The sequence below is a fragment of the Sceloporus undulatus genome, chromosome 4 (genome assembly GCF_019175285.1).
Source record: "Sceloporus undulatus isolate JIND9_A2432 ecotype Alabama chromosome 4, SceUnd_v1.1, whole genome shotgun sequence".
In the NCBI taxonomy this organism is placed as follows: domain Eukaryota; kingdom Metazoa; phylum Chordata; class Lepidosauria; order Squamata; family Phrynosomatidae; genus Sceloporus; species Sceloporus undulatus.
This window is the reverse complement of record NC_056525.1, coordinates 148,452,450-148,474,573: the sequence shown is the minus strand read 5'-3', so window position 1 is coordinate 148,474,573 and position 22,124 is coordinate 148,452,450. Positions and strand designations below refer to the sequence as shown.

At 39.5% G+C, this 22,124-nt stretch overlaps 1 protein-coding gene across 3 annotated transcripts in view; it reads left to right on the top strand.

Moving 5' to 3' along the window:
• The window catches only part of DENND1B (DENN domain containing 1B), a 223,955-nt gene that overhangs the window by 65,573 nt on the left and 136,258 nt on the right, over nucleotides 1–22,124 (top strand). For all 3 annotated transcript variants that reach the window (XM_042463240.1, XM_042463239.1, XM_042463238.1), the window contains exons 3-4: nucleotides 106–149; nucleotides 20,870–20,919. In XM_042463240.1, the coding sequence (XP_042319174.1) occupies nucleotides 106–149; nucleotides 20,870–20,919 (94 nt within the window). The remainder of the gene's footprint in view (nucleotides 1–105; nucleotides 150–20,869; nucleotides 20,920–22,124) is intronic.

The following is a 22,124-nucleotide window of genomic DNA, read 5'->3' as shown; positions in this document are numbered from 1 at the left end:
CCTGTCTGTGAGCCTGAAGCTACATTGACCCTCTTTAATATTAATGTTCTCTACTAGAAGACTGTTCTTTGCCTCTGATTAATGCTGTCTGTCAATTATTTACAGATCCTGTGGTTTTGTGGAAGTTCCCGGAGGACTTTGGAGACCAGGTTAGAAACATGAGATTGATCTTTTTAAAATGACAGATTAATAAAAAATAACAACAACAATAATAATATCAGCATTGTCTGCCTTTGTGAAGCTTTTCATACATTTCCTGTTCTGTTGTAGAAAGGCAGATGGCCAGTGATAGCAATCAGAGAGTTTTTACCAGCTGATTTGATCATTAGAATACATTTGTGGCAGGAAGCATTGCACACTGTGTGTTAGTTGCTTTCATGAATGTATCACATTCTTATTTTTAATCTAGGCTGATATTATGACCAAACACCACTGGTGGTGTTTTTCTTTATTCTTCAGTCATGAATACACTTCCAATGGAAAATACTAGAGACACTGTGATTGATGCACAGTATGAAATATGCCACCAGGTGCACATCAACAGTGATAATCTGAGGTGCTGGTTTAGAGCATGCTGCATCACAGGATCTGGTTTCAGTGATGGTATAACACAGTAGCTGTGTATATTATACACCACTGGTGGTATCTCAGCATTCCTGAAAAATGTTCTGTACACTTGAACTACTGTAACACTTTGGCATGTAAACAATCTCAACAAGATCTAACACTTGCAGCAAACAGGTGGTGTGTTTCTTTCTTTCTTGGAGGACTTCTCATTGCAAAAATGCAAATAAAAATATGCCCAAAATTTCAAGTCAATGTAATTCATGTGTACATAACAAGAAAGTGCTATCAGTATCTGTAGCAGAAATCCATTAACATCTACTTGACCACAGTCACCTTTACATTTAATATTGCCTTCTTAATGTCCTTGTAAGAGTAAAAGTAGTTAGTAATGGATTAGAAGTAGATTCCTAGTGTGTTACCCTCTTTTCTGGGAAAGATGAAGACAGGTTCAGTTAAAATTCAGCCTCCTTTAGCAGAGTTCACAAGTAGAAGTGCTGAATCTCTTGGGTTTCTCTGATACTAGTTTTGGAAAAGTAAGGCAAAGAGGCAGCATGCAAGTTCTATAGCTAAAAATTTACTGTTGTCATTATTGTTAGCTAGTCAACCTCGACCCATGGTGACCCTGGCCCGAAATGAGTCAAATAAAGTGGCTTCCAGCCATTTGGAGGGCATGGCATTTAGATGATGCATGCACCCAAAGTGGCCAGATGCTGCACCAAGGCCACACCAAGCTGGCAAGAGCCAGCCCTTTTAGGAGTGGATTTAATCTTCTTCAGCATGATGCTCCAAAGGGCTATGGCAGATCTCGAAGAAGAAGACAGCATTTATATACGCTACCGTACCGATGGTAGCCTGTTTAACTTAAGCCATCTGAGGGCTCGCACTAAGACTCTAAACTATCTAGTTTGTGAGCTGCTTTTTGCTGACGATGCTGCCCTCGTTGCCCATACGGAAGCAGCTCTTCAGTGCCTAACATCCTGCTTTGCAACTGCTGCAGAGCTCATTGGACTGGAAGTCAGCCTGAAGAAAATGGAAGTTCTCTACCAGCCTGCACCTCAGGAAGAACACTACTATCCCCACATCACTGTAGGCAAATCTGTGCTTAAGTCCATTCAACAGTTCACCTACTTGGGAAGCATCAACTCCTCAGATGCCAAGATTGATAAAGAGATCAATCACAGACTAGCAAAGGCATATAGTGCATTCGGAAGGCTTCACAAAAGAGTCTGGAGTAACAAGCACTTGAGGCGAAGCACAAAAATAAGTGTGTATTGTATTGTCTATTCTTCTTTATGGATCTGAAACATGGGTCACCTATCGCCAACACCTACGACTCCTCGAATGCTTTCATCAGCGCTGTTTACGCACAATTCTAAATATACACTGGACTGACTATGTCACAAATGTTGCTGTCCTTGAGCAAGCAGGGACCACCAGCATTGAGGCCATGCTATTGAGAATGCAGCTGCGCTGGGCAGGACACGTTTCTAGGATGAAGGACCATCGTCTCCCAAAAATAGTATTCTACGGTGCACTCGCCATGGGTCAGCGTAAGAGAGGCACTCTAAGAGATACAAGGACTCCCTGAAACAACATCTCAAGCTCAGCCAAATGGATCACCAACAATGGTCCACCCTGGCCTCGCATCAGGAGGCATGGAGACGCACTATCCATGATGCTGCAGCCTTTTTTTGAAAGCTCATGCCGAACGAGTCTTGAAGAGAAACGACAACGCAGAAAGAACCACAACCCGGAAACATCACCCAAGGAGACTTTCTTTTGTGCTTTCTGCAACCGGACTTGTTTATCTCGGGTTGGCCTTTTTAGTCATCAATGCGCTTGTAGAAAGCACGGGATGAGTCCTTCCTGAATCTTCGTTCGCAAAGTAAAGCCAGAGAGAGAGTAATCTGCTCCTGCCAGCTGCCAGTTTGGGACCATGGCGGCGGCCCGCTTTGGGAGCAGGCAGTGCAGTCACTGCGGCCTGGCATTTGGGACTAGAGCGACCAGGAGCAATGCCTTCTGGGCCATCTGCTTCAGCCCCCTGTGAATGAGACGTTTCCAGGCATGTCTATCCTCTATCTTTCTGCTCAAGTCATGTAGGTTCAGGCACGTGTTCTCCTTGATTGAGTCTATCCATCTGGCGTGTGGTCTTCCTCTCTTTCTGCTGTCCTCTACCTCCCCAACATCATTGCCTTTTCTAACGACTCATGCCTTCTCATGATGTGGCCAACATACAACAGCCTCAATGTAGTCACCTTGGCTTCCAGAGAGAGTTCAGGTTTGTTTTGTTCTAATTAATTAATTTGTTCTAGGACCAGTTGTTTGTCTTTTAAACTGTCCATAGTATCCTCAGCACTCTTCTTCAGCCCCACATCTTGAATTAATTAATTTTCTTCCTATCTGCTTTCTTTACTGTCCAGGTATGGGACAGTACACAAGGGACACAATTTTACTGTGCCATTGTATTTTATGAGACTTGAGTATCCATGGATTTTGGTATCCATGAGGGGTCCTGGAACCAAACCTCAGTGGATACCAAGGGTCCAGTGTAATAGTACTCAATTCTGTATGGTAGGAAGCCTGGAGGGGGAGGGGGATGCCATTGACCATCTTTGGTAATTTCCCAAGGTGTCCTTGGCAGGCCACCTGTGATCATTAGACTGCACTTTGGCAAACTCTTTCCCCAAATAAACCATTTCAGAATGACAGGGCTGTATATAGTTTTGATTAGGCAATACCTTCATGATATCTACTCTGACTTCAACTTTGACTTTCATCAGCATATGTACTCAGAGCCGCAAGCAAACATGCAAGGAGATAGGTCTGTAGAACATAGAACAGTGCTACTCAACCTTCCTAATGCCGCAACCATTTAATATAGTTCCTCATGTTGTGATGATCCCCAACCGTAAAATTGCATTGTCTCGGTTCCTAAGACCATCAGAAATATGTGTTTTTGATGGCCTTAGGTGATCCCTATGAAAGGGTGATTCAACCGCCAAAGGGGTCGCGACCCACAGGTTGAAAATTGCTGATATAGAAGGATAATTGCTTCCTAAAATTTAGGATGATTGGAATGTGCTATTTTCCTTGGATTGGATTCTGAAAAACATGGTTTTCCTAACAGAATTGGGATTCTTGGAAACTAGCATATGCATACATGGCTAGATATTGGTTACATTCAGCTGTGTCTGCACAGAGAAAACTAAACATTCTCACCCCCTGTTAGCCATGGGATCAAAATAGGAAAACGATGAATCCAATCCAAGCTCCAGCACAATTCTTTGGAGCAAAAAGAGTCCCTGTGTCTGAATCATGCTGGAAAATCCAGAGAAGCCCCTGGGTGTGCAGAATGTGTGCTGGTGCAGGGATAGGGGAAGAGCATCAGTGGGTGGAGAGAAGAGGTCAGGAGCCATCCAGGGTTGCGTGAACTGCTGAATGTTTCCCCCCGGAAATTTCAATTTCCACCACAGCACTGCCGCTTTCAAGTTCAAGTAGTTCCTCCAGCTCATACTGCATTTTCATGGGACTGAGATCAGGATGGGAAGGGTAATGACAGTGCTGCCAGTATTGGCCCATTGTGGGTGCTGGTTGTGCAGATAGCTCATCCAGTTGTCACAACAAAGTATAATTTATCATGAAGTCCATAAGCTTAAGTTGGGCTCATGCTCACCCGCCATTGCTTTCCACCTATGTGGCTGTAGGGAGTTTGGAAGTACAGTATTTACTTCTGTTTATGATAAACTGCAGTTTGTTTACTCTAGAAAGTACCTGCAGAAATTTCATCTTTACTGTGTTTTTTGAAAGTAGTCAACATAATAACCCATTGATTGAATCTGGTTTGTTTTGAACAACCAAACTACAGTTAACAGGCAATAGAAAAGACAGAATGGGGAAAGGGTTAAGAAGCATTTTCCTTTCTAGTGGTGTCTTGTTTTAGTTGCTGCTACATCCCTAGAGTTATGTTCATCTCCCAGAAAGATGAATTCCACAAAAACCCTCAGTAGCTAGGAGAAAGTATTCAGTTTTTGCTTTAATTGTGTAAATGTGTCTAGTAAACATCTGACCTGATTAAAACAAAGAAACCTCTAAATATAGTCAGAAATATTTAATTTTAATGCTTAGATTAACTGTAGTTTACATTTGGGAAGATACTATACTGTACTTGGTATATCAACATATTGTGATTTTGTTGCAATAAACACATTTAAATTGGAAAGTTGGAAACAAAATTATAAACATGAACCATTTCACATTTTACCATTACATTATCTCTAATAGATATATATGCTAATATGTAAATCCGGCCCATTTTATGAACTTCATAGAGTTTTGCTCTTAATTTGACAAATAAACATATTGAGGACTGGAGGAAATCCACAAATGTTTGGAATCTAAAGAGTTGGAAGGACTTTTAATTCATCTCGTTCATCTCTGAGCACATATTAGTGTCACTCGTACACAAGCTTCCTGTCCACTTGCAAATAGATGCTTGGTCATTTAAAAAGTTGACTTTTCTTGCAGTTAGAGGGACAGGTGGCTAGTCCAAGCAAATGTATTATTAGGATCATCATGGTTTTGTTTTATAGCATTTTCTACAAGTATATAATGTTGCACTTGATCAGCATATGGTATCAGCAAGCCTCATCTTGACCACCTCTTTTGTTATCTTGTTATTGTTATAGGTCTTAATGACAGTTGTAAGCCACAGTTCTGGATGTAGGGGTTAGTCTTCCCTGGGGAGAAGAGGGAGAAACAGCAGTGTGGATTATGGAAATATGAATTGATCTAAGAAACAGCTCTCTTGTAATAGAATGGGGCTCAAAGAAAGACAGAGAAGAAGCTGGTGAAAAGACGATGGAATATGATGTGAAAATGATCATTTGAATGCTTTCTTTTCATTCCCAGCTGCTGTGTTCTGGTGAAAAGACATGCATTTGTATATCTTAAGGCTGGGTGAAAAAGGGCCAGATGAATAGAATTACTTGTTAGATATGTTTTCATTTTGAGCCAGATAAATTATGTGCATTTTAATAGACTGTATGCATATGTTACCCATTTTATTGTACAGCTGTAATATTACAGAGCACTTTGTATAAAAATCTAATTTTTATCAAGTGTAACATTTAATTTAACACAGGACAATGTTTCAGATATCTAGCGTATTAACCAACAAAAACTTAATGCTTGATTTGGCCTATATCTACTTCTTTAAGCACTGCTGTAACAAAAAGGCAAATATCTCATTGATGGAAATGTGTTCAACAGTAATCGCATTGGACAAAATAATTATTGTTCAGTGTCAGAGTAGTATCTTTATCAGAAGCTCTTGTAATATCTTTCTGAATAGTATGCTTAATAATGTATTTTTCAATAGGCGTATGGCATCTGTTTCACTGGTTTCCTCTCCAAAATTATTAGTCATTATCAGACTCTTCCACCTTCTATTCTGAGTTTTATGTGGAGGGAAAAGTTGTTTTAGGGATACACCGTAACTTTACTTTCTTGGGAATTCTTCCTTTGAAGATGTTGGAGGAACAAGTGAATTCTGTCTTCTTCTCTGCACCAGTTTTCTTCTTACTCAAGATGGAATTCATGGAGCCTATAGACCCAAGTGTTTATGTATGCTGGTGTATATATCTGTGTGCACACACATACACACTATCTAGAAAGTTCTTGAATATATAGAAACCACTCCTGAGTTTTGCACTGCCTCTGTTTTGTTTTGTAATTAAAAGACACTTGAGCAAGCAAGTTAGCTGTTAGAGGGAATGGTGGAATCACTATGTTCTTTTCAGTTGTCCATTGAATATATATGTGTGTGCGCGCACATGTACCTGTCTGTTTGTGTATGAAGAATTGGATTATCTCCACTATTCCTGCTCCTGACACTTACAAATTCCTGGGAGCATGGACAGTGGACATTTTTCTATTTCTCTCTGCCCCATCAAATAATTGAACATCTGTAAATGACTTTTACTTCCAGATGGTCTAGCCTTCTTATTTCAAATAGCTTTTGTGGGGAGTTTCTTCCAGGATCCTTTTGGTACAACCCATAGCTATGAAAGTTTAGTATAATCTACATTCCTGGAAGTACAGTCTGCATTCTAGTAATTATGTTTTGTTCAAATGATCTGGGACCTCCTGCTTCTGATGTGGCCATCAGATATCACTGAACTAACTAGTCCTCAGATGTCCGTAGATCATCCAGTGCTTGATATCCATCCACAACACAGAAACCTTCATATTCAGACTTGAATGTAAAACAACAACTATTGTTTGATCTTCATATTATCTTTCTTGTAGTTCTGATTTTTGTTTCCCCCACATTGATAGGGTTTTATGTGTGTGTTTTTTTTTTTTAAAAATAGGCCTAATAGCTGTGCTGCTTTGTTATAATCATAAATTGGGTGAAGACTTGGAATGAAAATTCAGAAGGGCTAGGATTCCTTTCTATTGCTGAATCCACTCAAACACTAATTTATAGTATTCACAACTTCCATATGGTGTTTCTAAAGCCTTGTGAAATGCATGCATTTGTATGTCTTAAGGCTGGGTAGAAAAGGTGTTAGATTCCCTTCTGTTTCCCCTCTCCCATTTTCATTGTAAAGATATGATGGTGTTATTGAATAAATTATTCATTTTTCTTGCTATAGCGCCCAGAGACCCACTAATTAGATACTGCACAAATATGATTCACACATGAGAGGTATTGTGCCTTGCTGTGTTTGCTGTCTTCAAGATACTGTGGAATCTCTCCACACAACAGATCTAGAATCATGTGTATGCTCACCTTATAGACTCTATTTTTGTTTAAGCTGTGGATGTCTGTAAGATTGTCATCTATTTCTGTGGGTCCAAAATTCTGCACATTTGTCACCCTCAATTGCCTGATGAACAAATTAATGTCAACAATCTTGTTAGAGTGTTTACTTGATTTACATTTAGTAGAAGTACTGTATAGTACCTGGATACTTCTTTGCAGTGGTGGAAAAAGTAGAATGAGGGATGGTGGACTTAAACTGATGATTTAAGTTGTATATTTACTCTTCATACTTGTCTAACAAATATTTGGATCTCTCTTATTTGAAGTCATTAATTACTTAATTAAATTACACACTGCCTTGCTTCCAAGAAGTAGTACCCAGGGTGGCTAACACAAGTGATATCCAATGAAACAAATATGATGGAAACATAAAAATAGATTAAAAGCATAATTAAGAATACATCAATAAAAAGACAAAAAAGCTACCAATTTGGTCAAGGCATCTCTCAGCAACAACCCAGGCAGGTATAGAAAGGACTTTACCTCCCAGCATCCTTCTTAGAAGGGTATTGCACAATGTGAGAAATCTCAGTGGCTTCAGAGTAAGTATAGGAATTGTCTGGACCTCCAGAAGTTGCTGGATTAACTGCTCTTAGCATTTCTTACTATTGGGTCTGCTGGCTAGGGCTTCTGGGAGTTGCAGTTAAAAAAGAACAACACAAAATTTCCATTGGCTGCTTTAGGCTATTCCTGCTTTAGAAAAATTTGTTTACCTATGCTCATCATGAAATCATTTTGGCAGCTTCGTTTAAAGTGCGTCTTTTCTACTAATTTTTAATAACAGGTGAAATTACTATTAGTCACATATCATTATGGTACGAGTCACTTTAATTCATTGCAGTGAAATGTTTATACAATTTGAAGATTCTCTTTAGTGCTGAATGCCTGTAATTCAAGCATATTTAGATAATAGGCTATACAGAGTTGGGAAAAGGAGCTTGGTAGATGCAGGCATATGGAAAGTTACTTTATTTATTTAATTTATATGCTGCCTTTCCCCCAGCACAGGATTGAAAAGTAATTAGTTACAGCTATAGGTCCAAGGTAGCCCCCTCTGCTATTTGACTGCCATTATAGTAAGGATTTTAAAAGTAACCCCTTTCTTTCATATTTCTCCAAAGTAATTTTAAAGTTATTTTTAAACAGTACAGATATATTTCAGTTAACTCACAAAGTAGGTGAGCCTACTGTAGCTGTGTGTGCTTATGTATAGCAGGCAAGGATACATCTGCCTCCAGAATCACTTACTGAACATGTGTGAACAGCAAAACAAAGAAAAGGGATAAACATATTAGTCTGATTCATCAGCTACCCTGGCATGTTGAAAAAGCAGGAATGTGTAAGTTTCACCACTGAAAAGGAAATCATGAGAAAAGTGTGGAGTGTTGAAAGAAAGAAAGAAAAGAATATCTCAGGATGCATTTTGGAAGACGCTTTCAAGTGATCTCTAGAAGATGTAAATGTTTTCGTTTACTTACACAAGGATTATAATAATAATAATAATAAAATTTTTATTTATATACCGCCCTTCCCTTGATCAGGGCGGTGAACAACAAATCAAATAATACAATATAACAACTACAAATCATAAAAGCCCAACATTACAAATACAATAATACAATACAATTATTTAAAACCAAAGTTAAAAAAACCCCATAAGCCAGCTACCCTTGCTGTCAGGGGGGGGGAGACTAACTGGAACTTATGTTGGGGAATGCTGATTGGAACAGGAAGGTTTTCAATTCCTTCCTGAATTGGTCCAAGGAGGTGGCCGAGCGGAGCTCTATGGGCAGCGAGTTCCAGAGGGTCGGGGCGACGATGGAATATGATCTCCTTGTTGTGGAGACCAATCTAGCCCCTGGAACCCTCAGTAGTTGCTGCCCAGATGTTCTGAGGGTGCGGGGCGGAATGTATGGGGAGAGGCGGTCCTCAAGGTATCCTGGGCCCAAGCCATGTAGGGCTTTATAGGTTATAACCAACACCTTGTATTGCGCCCGGAAGCGAATGGGCAGCCAATGCAGATCTTTAAGCACAGGTGTAATATGGCTGGTCCTGGATGTACCAGTGACCAGTCTGGCTGCCATATTCTGTACCATCTGCAGCTTCCGGGTATGGTACAAGGGTTGCCCCATGTAGAGAGCATTGCAGAAATCCAAACGAGAGGTTACCAGAGCGTGTACTACCGTTTCAAGGTCCCTCTGGGCCAGGTATGGACGCAGCTGGCGAATAAGCCGAAGCTGATAACAGGTGCTCTTGACCATCACATTCACCTGAGCTGTAAGGTGAAGCGACGAATCAAGAAGCACCCCCAGACTGCGTACGGAGTCCTTCACAGGAAGCGTGATCCCGTTCAGGACAGGTGGAACCACCGCCATTCCTGGACCAGGGGAACCTATCACAAGTACCTCCGTTTTCTCTGGATTCAGACTGAGTCGGTTTTCCCCCATCCAGCCCATTACCGACTCCAGACAGGCCACGAGAGGAGAGACGCCATCCTCAGTCACTGCATCAGTCGGAGACATAGAGAAAACTATTTGGGTGTCATCAGCGTACTGATAACCCCGCGCCCCATGTCTCCGGATGATCTCTCCCAGCGGTTTCATGTAAATGTTAAAGAGCATGGGAGACAGAATGGCTCCTTGAGGGACCCCAGATGTAAGGGCCCTCTTATCGGAGCACACGTCTCCCAGCTGCACCATCTGGAACCTCCCGGAAAGGTAGGATCAGAACCACTGGAGCGCAGTGCCCCCGATTCCCACCTCTGCCAGGCGCTCTAGAAGGATACCATGGTCTATGGTATCGAAAGCCGCTAAGATGTCCAAGAGCACCAACAGGGACACGCTTCCCCTGTCGATGCCCAGACGGAGATCATCGACCAAGGCGACCATGGCTGTCTCAACCCCGTAGCCCGCCCGGGAGCCAGTTTGAAATGGGTCCAGATAATCCGTTTCATCCAAGACCGATTGAAGCTGGATTGCAACCGCCCTCTCGATCACCTTCCCCAAAAATGGCAGCAGCGAGACTGACCGATAATTACTATGTATCAGGGGGTCGAGGGAGGGCTTTTTTATCAGCGGTTTTATAGTGGCCAATTTCAAGCTGGATGGAAATTGCCCATCCCTCAGAGATGTATTAATAAGCCGGTGTAACAACGAGGTTACCACCGGTCCCCCCTGAGCCGCTAGCCATGAGGGACAGGGATCGAGAGAGCAGGTTGTCTTCCGAACGCTTCCAAGGATCTTGTCCACATCCTCGGTACTGACCAACTCAAACTGATCCAGTTTAATAGAGTCCACGGAGGCTCTGGATGCCTCTACCCTTGGTTCTGCTCTAATGCCAGCGTCAAGACTTTCGCTTATCCGAGAGGTTTTATCTGCGAAGAAGTTGTTAAATTGGTCACAGCAGGCCTTAGAAGGTTCAAGGATCTGGTTCAGAGTGGGAGGGAGCTGACCTAACCTAGTTGTATTATTTCACATGTGCCTGTTGGTTTTTAATAAAACGTTTGCTGAAACATGTTGATGTGTGTGTGTGTGTATGTGTGATAAGAACCTATCCCTGTTCTTTCTGTGCTATTTCTATGTCTGGTACTACATTTCTGTTAAAGAAGTAAAGCCCAGGAATACATTTTCTTTGTTTACTGAGGCGTATCTGTATCTTGAGTGCTACTGACTATTAGACTGTAGTATAGAGTGCACTGTCCTCCCCTCCTACTGTATGTGGTTGTCCCCTCAACATCCAAAATAGAAGACAAAGTAACAGCACAAGGCAGCACTTTCTTGGAAATGCAACAACTCTCAACATTTAAAGAGTTAAATGTGAAGGAAATGAAGGTGGAAGTTCTCTTCTTAAGCAAAAGAAATTGGAACTACTAAAGCCCTTTGGTTGACTAAAGTGTATACAGTTAGCTCTCCTATTGAGACCAACTAGTGGAAATATTGCAGAAAGTGAAACACTGTCAAGCAGTAGCAGTACCAAGAAGTCACTGGAAAGCTTCTGTACATGTGTACAGTGAGAAGACCAGATACATCAGCAGCTGCTGTAAACTTGTGCAGAAAAACCAATTTAGCAATTATGTGTGATAGAAATGCAGTTAGGAAAGTAGCCAAATTCCTGAAAGTTTCTCCACAGCTGAAACTGAAATTATAAGCAACCATCAGCTCTAAGATAACAGGATATTTGTAGACTGGACCAACGTTGTCACTGACTAGAATTCTACAAGTGAGTACCGTATCTATTATTTTATGGAGCTGGTCTGATTGATTTGACTACCCAGAAGCCAAAGACAGTTACAACATTTTCTACTGAAGCTGAATCTGTCTCCCCTTCAGAAGCATGTAAACAAAACGGCTACTCGTGTTAACTGTTGGATTTTGGAATAGGGCAACCTACACAGAGAGAGGTATTTGAAGATAATCAAGGATGCAAAAGGATCTCTCAGGCAGAAGAGATTACTCTTCAGCTTAAATAAGTTGAAACAAAATATTTCATAAAATATGCATATGAATGACTTATTAAACTAGAATATTGTCCAACAGAAGATGTGATTATGAGAGAAAATGAATCTTGTGGACTTGTGCATGCATTGTTGAGAAGTGGTATTGGAAGTGCAACAGCACCCAGCATTTAAAGAGTGCAATGTGTCTTAGAAAGAGCAGCAGTGATGGGGGTAATGAGTATTTCAGTAACCTAACATCTCCTCCTGTCTTATCTACTTGTTCTCTCATATTGATATTCCTAGGAATCACCTCTTTTTGTCCCCATTTTTGGCTGATTATCTAAATGTAAAACCAGCTGAGTTCTCTTCCTGTTTTAGCTTAGCTTAGTTTAGGACTTGTAGAGGCTGTACAGACCATTAGTAAGCACCAGCATCGGGGTGTTGTGGATGTGTGTGTTTGACGATGCATGACCTGATGCCACCCCAATGTTGGCATCATGTTGCCTGCCTGACTGCATAGCGGGCAGCATTGCAGTGCTCCTTTGGCACAGCGTTCACACGCTGCATGCCAAAAAGAGCGCTGAAAAGTGCCACTGCAGCAGCAAGGGCGCCTGTTTTCTGGGCCAAAAGAAGCGGTATTTTTCCACTTCTTTTTGGCCCGGAAAAATGCTGGATCAGGGTTGTGGTGTGTGGTTGCCGTGGCCCCAGTCCAGCACACACAGGGGCAGTGTTAAGCTGCCTCTTACCCACCTTCTGTTTTGCCCTTTAGAAAGTTAAGTTTATTTCCTATAGCCATTGGTGTCTGTGCTCCTTAATGATAGTAGCTAGCAGCTTCATGAATAAAACCACTTTCAGAACTATGCCATATTCCTCTTCTACCATTTAGTGAAATCGCACTCCTATAATTATAAAGGTAGCCTAAATCACAATTATGGCCTCAAAGGAGTAAGATTATCCTTAACTGAATTATTGTTTTAGTGGAACTATAGCTATATCTTCATGGTGAGGCAGAAAAAAAATAACAAGAAACTAGCCACTGGTGTGTTGATGGCCAAATCATGTGATGTCATACTCCGCATTATTAAGAGATTTGAACTCTGATCTCTGAGTCCTAGTCCAACACTCAGATCACACCACCACAATGGCTCTCGTAAGTACAAGGTGTCTTCAAGCTTCCTGTTGATTTATGGCAATCCCATAACTTCCATAGTTAATAAAAAGGTTTAAAAATGCTAAATAAATCCTGTTAAGAAAATAACTAGCACTTCAATTTCTGACTGATTTGGGATTTCTCCCAAATCACTGCCAGTAAAACTGTTGCAACAAGACCATTGTGAGTTTTCTGTAACTGGCCCTGGTCAGCAACCTGGCCACAGAGTGAAATTTCAGGAAAAAATGCCAAAGGCAGCCTCACACAAGGTGCCTGGCAGTAATCTGAACAGGATGTAATCAAGACTTTTCACAGTAGCCAGATCTGATATTTCCAGGAATAGGATGCAGCTGGCTACTACTAGTAGAGGAGTTGCAGCATTTATTATAAGAATGACAAAATAGATACAAAGTGGAACTTGATAAAATATCAATCACTGCTTATTTTCAGTTCAGAATTGCTAATTTATTTAATTGTTCCACACATCATTCTTTTACACTGATGGTAACACATGTATTTATTCTAAGGGTGATACCATGACATTTCTTGCTTCCTTGTATAGACCTATTCATTACCATTGGAATTAATTGAGTTATCATCTTGTTAATCTTTAAATTAGTTATAAAGTGCATGCATATAATTTGCGATTAAAGTCTTGCATAGCAATGTTGATATATCTGTAGGCATTTGGCTTACCAATGTATGCCATGACAGTTAGCATTATATGTTCATTAGATTGCTGGAAATTCATACGGCAGCCTTCACATTTAAACTCACTGGCTGACCTTGAATTTCCAGCACTCTAATGAACACATGATGCTAACTCTCATGGCATATACTGACCTATATCACAGGGTTATTGTAAGACTAAAGGAGAGAAGACAAAAGTTATGTATGTTGATTTATAGTTTTGTGGGATATTTGGTCTTCTGTATCCGTATTTGGCCTTTCTGTAGTTTTGTGGGATGTTTGGCCTCCTCTGTCTGAGAGCTCTGGTGCCACAACAAACTATAAATCCCAAGATTCTATAGCATTGAGCCATGGCAGTTAAAGCTGTGTCAAACTGCATTAATTCTTCAGTGTAGGTGCATGCTTTGTGTGATGTTCATACACTCTTTCTGTTCAAATAGCTTTTTTTGATACCTAAAATAATTACATTTAGTGGGGTGTACTTTCTGGTCTCTTGTCAAAAAGGCTTGAAGTGAAGTAGTCCCAGCAAAGTGGCCTTGAGCCTGCAAACATTTATGGCATGATAAATGTGTTCTGTTTAAAATATCAGAAGACTTGTCGATTATCACAACAGGAAGTTCAGCTATCCCTGTGGAATTTATCATTCCTCTTTATGGCCTCTGTGCCTCACACAAAAGGATTTTATGCCTACGCAGTCACTCCATTTGAAACGTTCTAGATCAGTGGTTCCCAACCATCCTAATGTCACAACCCTTTAATAGAGTTCCTCATGTTGTGGTGACCCAAACCCATGAAATTATTTTCATTGCTACTTCATAACTGTAATTAAATAGGTGTTTTCCAATGGTCTTAGGCAACGCCCATGAAAGGGTCATTCAACCCCCAAAAGGGTCCCGATCCACAGGTTGGAAACCACTGTTCTAGATTTAGATGTTCACACAACCTGATAGCCCCTTTGTGTGCAGCTGGAAAATACATTTAGCACTGTGTTGTTACAGCACTGGTCATTGTCATATCTGTATCATAACACTGTGGTGTAACATTTTGAGCACAGAAATCAGTCTAACCACATTTGTACCAAAGAGAGTCATTAGAGGATATGGTCCAGTAAAAAGGCCAGATTCCTCTTTTTTAAAAATGAAACTTAGGTCTAGTCTACATGTATAATATAACAGTGTGGCAGAGAGATAATAAATAGTATATAAATTGGTGATGATAGAATGGAATGTGCCACTTCTATTTTAATTCTTCTCTATAGAAACCTCTCTGTAGGTTGAAAACTGGTATATTAGGAAGTACCGTAGATTAAACTATAACCTGTCTCTTTTCTGTGCTACTGCTTTACTTGTTTTTTACATTGGGGAGTATTTAAAATGGCACCCCTAGTTGTAGTCTGGAGTGGTCTGGTCTACTGTACTAGACCTTAACATTTTAACACCTGTTTTTTTTACAGTTGTTCATATAAATCATAACTGCTGGGATAGAGAGCAGGCTATGAAGAGACGGAAAAAGAACAAAAACGTGTAATACAGATATTTTGAATTTTGGAATCATAGTGCCACACCTTGGCCACTTTCCCAAATACTTTCCCTTCAGTACAGTGGATCCTCCACACTTAATATGATTAAAGGCACAGGATCCCCATGAAAATGGAAAAAATACAAATAAAAACCACTATTTTTTTACCCGAGAGAACACCTATCTATTATTATTATTAACCTTTATTTATAAAGCACTGTAAATTTACACAGCGCTGTACATACAATCTTTTTAATTAATTAATTAATTTTAGTTACAGATGCCTAGAGAAGTATTTTCTCAAGGAATCTCTAGGTCCACCTGTCTGACTCTGTGATCAGCCTCTGACAGAGTTGTGCTAAAGGACCCAGAGAGAACATATTAATCAGATCTGCAAATAATCAAATCCACAAAAGTCAGAGCCACAAATGTGGAGGGCCAGCTGTACATGCTGAAAGTAACCTGTATGAATTTTATCCCAAAGATTGCTTGAAAGTTTTGCTTAAAAGTCTTGTGTCCTTCAAAGGCAGTTGCATAGCAAAGGGCATTAGAAGTCAAGTTACTGACTTTCTCCAGTCCTCACTGAAAGCTGAAGCCCAGAACCCAGGAATAGAAGGTTGTCATACAGGAATGTTGTTGTGCACCCTCAAGACATTTTCAGCTTAGGGGTGATTGTAAGATGACTCTGTTATGGGGTTTTCCTGGCAAGATTTGTTCAGAGGAGGTTTACTGTTGCCTGAGGCTCGGAGAATATGACTAGCCCATGGTCACCCAATGGGTTTCCATAGATGAACGGGTATTCAGACACTAGTCTCCCAGAGTCCTAGTTCAGTGCTCAAGGCACTACATCACTCTGGCTCCCTTATTATATTTCCATACTCAGACCTGCCCCCTACATCACCCAGATCATACTTCTGTAAGTTACCTGCCTGTCATGTGAGGCCCTTCATGTGAGGGTCAGCTGACCTACTTATGTTAATTTTTCTTAGCATTATGACAGCATCTCTCCCACTTGGGCTTATGAAGAAGCTAAGGCAGAGTGGTGATGCATAGATGTGTGCATACATCTGGAACATCATTATAAGGAGAATTATTTTAACATGACGTTTTCCGGTTCAGTACCATATTAAGTTGCAGTAAATTCAAAATAAGAACACAAGGAGAGCCAGAAAAAAAAAATCATTCTAATGGAGCCTCTTTATTTCTGGTCCTTTGCAAATTACAGTTTAGACTGCTTCTGTATTTTAGAGACATATGAATATTTCTTTTTCCTCTGCAAAGGTGTGTTGTTTGATCTTTGTGTTTTGAAATTCAATGATTACACATTTTTGAACAAGTGGCAATTCAAGAAAACACATCGTTCTTTGTAGCAGGGCACTAGTGTTGAGTATTTGTTTAACAATAGCTAATTAAACCATGCACCCTTTTAAAGCCATTTCTAACAAGCAGACTAGTGGCTGGGTGTTTTGACAGTTTTGTTTCTTCAGCTTAACTACCAGATTTTTAGTTACTTGTATTATATTCTAAAACACTTTTATTTCCTTGTTTTTTTCTGAGCAACTCCATCCTAATGTGTCTATGGTGTAGCCTGACATTATCCACTAGTCAGCTGTCTGTCTGTCTATCTATCTATCTATCTATCTATCTATCTATCTATCTATCTATCTATCTATCTATCTATCTCATTAAAAAGAATTAACACTTCAATCCATGTTTATAACAAGATGCAACAGTTCTTTACTAAACATGTCAGTTTGGTCTTTCTACCTGCTAAGGCAAGCCTTAAGTACAAGTTTAATGGTGTTTTCTTCTTCGTAGAACAATGAACTGTGAATATATATATATATAGTGTGTTAGTGCTACACAAAACAAACTTTAAAAGGCATAGTAATTATTTTTTACATAATTAATATTTTTATCATGTAATTAATATTTTTAAGCAGTTGGATGCTAGACATTTAAAAGCCTTCTGGATGGCATATTATTTTCATTTGTTTTAAAATATGAATAGCACCTGTAATTAAGGCAGGAAACTGAGCCCTGCAAGCTAGGTAAGGTTCCATCTATTGATCTGTGTAAACCTGGCTTACACTGTCAGGGGAAAAACAGTCAAGTGCTGAGCTGCTTTGTCACTGACATAAGCTGGGAGGATTTTCCCCCCTATACTGTTTATACACTAGTCTACAGACCTGCTGGCTGGTTGAATTTTAAAGAGTGCGGAGGTTTAAAGACTTGTCCCCTGAGGGATGATCCTGCCAGTTGGGAAGCGAGCTGAGGTTGTGTTTTGCAGAGTGTGTGTGTGTGTGTGTGTGTGTGTGTGTGCGTGCACATGTGTGCCTGCATGCATGTGTTCTGACTGAGGATAGCGGGAGGGAGGGAAGACAACAGTGGGAAAGTCTTGTAGTTCATCTGCCTCTTACAATGTTGCAGAAGGAACTCATACATTTATCTATTACAAGGAAAACAGTAATAGTGTATGTGTGTTTATATTGTGTTGAAGAACAGAACGGTAGAAGATTGTTACAAATTCCTGCAACTACAGCTTCTTTGCTTGCTGATCAGGATTGTGAAGTATGGACAAATTATAGTTTGGGATCTCTGTTAATAACAAATTATACAATATTTACCACTTAAAGGCCCATTATGTACAATCATTACTCTGATAGTGCTAATCCAAATAATTTGGGTAATATTGAACATTAAGTTTGCTTTGTGGGTTTTGGTATATACAGTCCTCCCTCCTTGTTCGCGGACTTGGGATCTGCGGTCTTGATTATTTACAGATTGAAAGTAGGGAGGGAACAAAATGGTGTGCGTGCCCCCAGGAGCGTGCAGCCATTGAAATCAATGGGACCCCAATATCTGATTCGCAGTGTGTGTGTGTGTGTGTGTGTGTGTGTGTGTGTGGAACAGATCCCCTGCAAATCAAAAGGGATGACTGTAATTTGGTAAATCTACCTTTTGTTGACGTTTTTTAAAAAAATATATTTAACTTTCCAAGATGTTATTACTTATCATATATATAATAGGATGAATGTCACAGTCTTTGCTGAAAACATAACATTCAGTATTAAAAAGGTTCTGTTGCAGATGTAATACTTGATTCCTGAAGTAATTTCTTCCCTTTCCTTCCTTCCTTTAATCATGGTTTAGTGTTGCATATGTTCTAATGTAAACCATGGTTCTCTTGTAAGCTTAAAGACCACATCCTTGTAAACAGAGTAAAACCATATCTGGAAATGGTTATATAAGAGCATATGTAGGGTATCCATGATTTGCCTCAGTATTTAAAGCCTGGAAAGGGATAGAAGAGAAAAAACTACCTCTGGGAAGATAGTGAAGCATAAATTCCAGATGCATTATCTGATTAGCAAACCAGGTCTGTAGAAATAATGCAATTTGACACCACTTTAGGTGCTGTAGCTCCATCCTATGGAACCTTGGGATTTGCAGCTTTAAAAGGCCTTTAGCATTCTCTGCCAAAGAGTGGTGGTGCGTGACAAAACTACAAATCCCAGGATTCTGTCAGATGGAGCCTTGGCAGATAAAGTAATGTGAAATTGCTTTATTTCTACAGTGTACATGAACCAGACAATTCGCTGGTAGCCAGGATTATACCTGTACTGAGCTAAGGCTTTTTGAAAACTGAAAAAAAGAAGTAACCATTGGGCCTGTACAGGCAGGCCAAAATAAAGCTGCTTCAGGTCACTTTGGAGGTATTCTGTTTAAATGATGCATGCGTCCTAAGAGGCCAGAGGCTGTGCCAAAGCCATGCTCCAGTCCTAAGGACTGGAGCACTGCCTTGGCACAGCTTCTGGCCTGTTAAGAGGCATGTGTCATTTAAACAGCATACCTTCGAAGTGACCTGAAGCAGTTTTATTTTGGCCTGTCTGTATGGCCCCATTATTTCCCAAATAGAACAGATTACAGAAATTTTGTTTTCTTTCTTTTTCTGTCAACATAATATTTCAGTGAATTAAAAATGCCATGGTTAATAAATTAAAGAAAGTATAAAGAAAATGTAACCTGGTTTTAACTGACCAGTATTCCTCAGTTATAGCAAATTCAAAAGTCTAGTTCATAGCCTGGTGGTGGCTGTTTAGAGTGTTTTGTATGAGAGTAGTTTCCTTATTTTATCAAATTTCCTTTATGTGTGATATTTACTCCATGTGTATAGTGATGTTCTGCATGTAACGCTGTCTCTGACATGGAAATGAATAGGCAAAGCTGTTTTTACAAACAAGCGGCTCTTACATTAAGATACTGTACTTCTAAGTCAGTTTCTACAATGTGTAACAAATCCAGAGAAGGCAATATTGACAGTTTTAAACAAAATCAAAGAATGTAGGGACTAAACTGGGAAATTGCCTTTGGAGGTGAAAACTTTCCCCAGACGTGATCACATTTTCCATGGGAATGCATATGGCCAAGCTTTACTGTAATACTGTCTTCTGTTCAGTTTAACAACACTTCAGTGGTCTTTGGAGGCAGTATGGAAACTATTGCTTCGGTTTAAATTTAAACCTGATACCTGAAACAACCTGTATCTATGATGCTCTGGAGATTTATGGTACCCTGACTTAGCCACCCCTTGTTCTGAACCCTTCCTCAAAATCTTCACTTTCCATTAATATAAGAAGCAAATGTTTAACCCTAACTTGCAGCAAAATCTATGTACATGTTACTGCACTTGCTCATATTCACCTCTTTATATTTCTGTTTTCTCCTTTCTGCTGTCCATTTTTTTCCCTTGTCAGTACTTAAATCTAGGTTCTCACTACAGGATTGTATCTTCATTATGTTAGTCTGTACAGTGCAATACACATAAATGACACAGTATAAAATATACTAATATTCTTTGTGAAACAGTTCTCAGTATGATGTTGACTACTTGGGGTGACAGTTGCTATTATTATACTACTCAATTTTTGAGGCATCATAATAGTTTTCAAAGCCAACATGGGTCCTTTTTATATTAACACATTTTACATGCTGCTAAACAGCAATACAGATAGAAAAGGGAAGAAAGAAAATGATAACATCTGTAAAAATATGAGAACATTTTATTTCTTTACTTTTTAAAATGACAGTAGATTGTGTTTGGAACCTTGTGCTATCCTAATGGGTTAATGGTACAATTTCTGCTTTGTACGCAATGGAGAGTTCCAGCTTTTTAAAACATTAGCTTATGAAATGTGTATAGAGTTGTTTAGCTCTCAGTAAATTCAGTTTGCTGCCAACTTGGTTCCCCTTTCTCTGCTTGCATTTTAATTGAAACAACATTTGGATTTTTGAGCCAGGATCTGTCAGAAGTCCCTGTGGCTAGTCTGTAGTACAAGTAGCAGCAGACGTGGCCTACCCATATGGTATGGTGCTTCTTGTAAAATCCATATGGCCTTGTTGAAGCGAATCCCAGCGGGGATGTGAAGGGTGTTAATACCCTTCAGGCCAGGCCTTTCCCTCCTGGGGTTTCTATGGCATTGTCTTTGCAATCTGCCAAAGCACAAACTTAATTCCTTTTAAATAATCAATTATTTCAGTCCAGGAACGTATGCTAAAGTTTTTTAAAAAAAATTTCTAGCTAAATATTGCTTCATTTTTCAATTTTTAAAAGTGAACAATATTATAGAAGCAGTAAAGTAATTTGTAAACATATCTAACATTCCTTCTTCTGTATTTACAGGAAATACTCCAGATCATACCTAAATTCTGCTTTCCTTTTGACATTGCAAGGTATGTCCTACTGTAGCATTTTAATTTAAAAAAGCTAATATTAACTGTACACACTCACACACAGAGAGAGCAAGAGAGAGAGAGACTACACTGGGAAGTATGTCCCTTTTTTAAAATAAGACTTACAATGCATTGAATACTTGTACAATCACATCAAGAAGAACTGCTTTCTACACTGTAGTATTCAGGTTGTAATCCTGTCATTGCACTAAATCTCCCAAAGACCCTTTACATTTTTAATGAAAAAACATAAATGTGTAGTATACCTTTGCTATTAATGTATATGTTTGTATATATAAGAATACTTATGTTCCCTTCTTTATTTCTTTCCAGCTGAACTGGAAAGGCAATTGGCATAAAGCATATAAAATGTACTTTCTCTATGAAGCTTTTTAAAATAGTCTTGCTCTGCAGTCATTATATTTTCTGTTTAAAATGTTCTGTTGAGAAGCTATTGGAGATGCTACAGATTGATTTCAACACATTCTACTGGGAATTTCTCTGAATTAAGTATGGCTTAGCTACAATTTTAAAAAAAGACAAAAGATATAACAAGAAATTGAAAAAGTTAATTTTTGGACATCAACATGTAGACTCCATTGCAAGCATAGTCCAAAAATATATTTTGCCAAGTTCTGCGCATGATTCAGCTTGGCTTTGGTGCAGTAGCCATTTTTCTAGTGATGATTCTACAGATAGGCTTTCTATAAGAATACATAGACTGGATGCTGGATGATATAATAAAGCAACCATGAAGCAAAGAGTATCTTGTGAAGGTCATATTTAAGAAGTTGCGTGGTTACAGTTTTGTATTACTTTTATTGTGGATTTTTAAAAATGGTCTCTACAATACAACAGTGGTCATTTGCCTACATTGCTTGATCAAAAAAGTATTCAAGTTATTTGGGGTATTCATGATTTTTTAATACATGTCCTTAGAGGAATTAAAGGTGACAGGCACCACTACCGCAAAACTGTGGATTCTTCCTCTGCTTTATGGGGAGGGAATAAATAAGATGAGGGAAGGTGCTGGATGATATAGTAAAGCAACCATGAAGCAAAGCTCTATGGTTGGTTTAGCCACTCCTGCAGCAAGAAGGGGTGATTAAATAATACATGCCAGTACACTACTCATTTATGGCAAGCCAGAGTTGTCATAGAACTCTGGTTTGCTGTGTGTGTGTGTGAAAATAACATGTCATTGC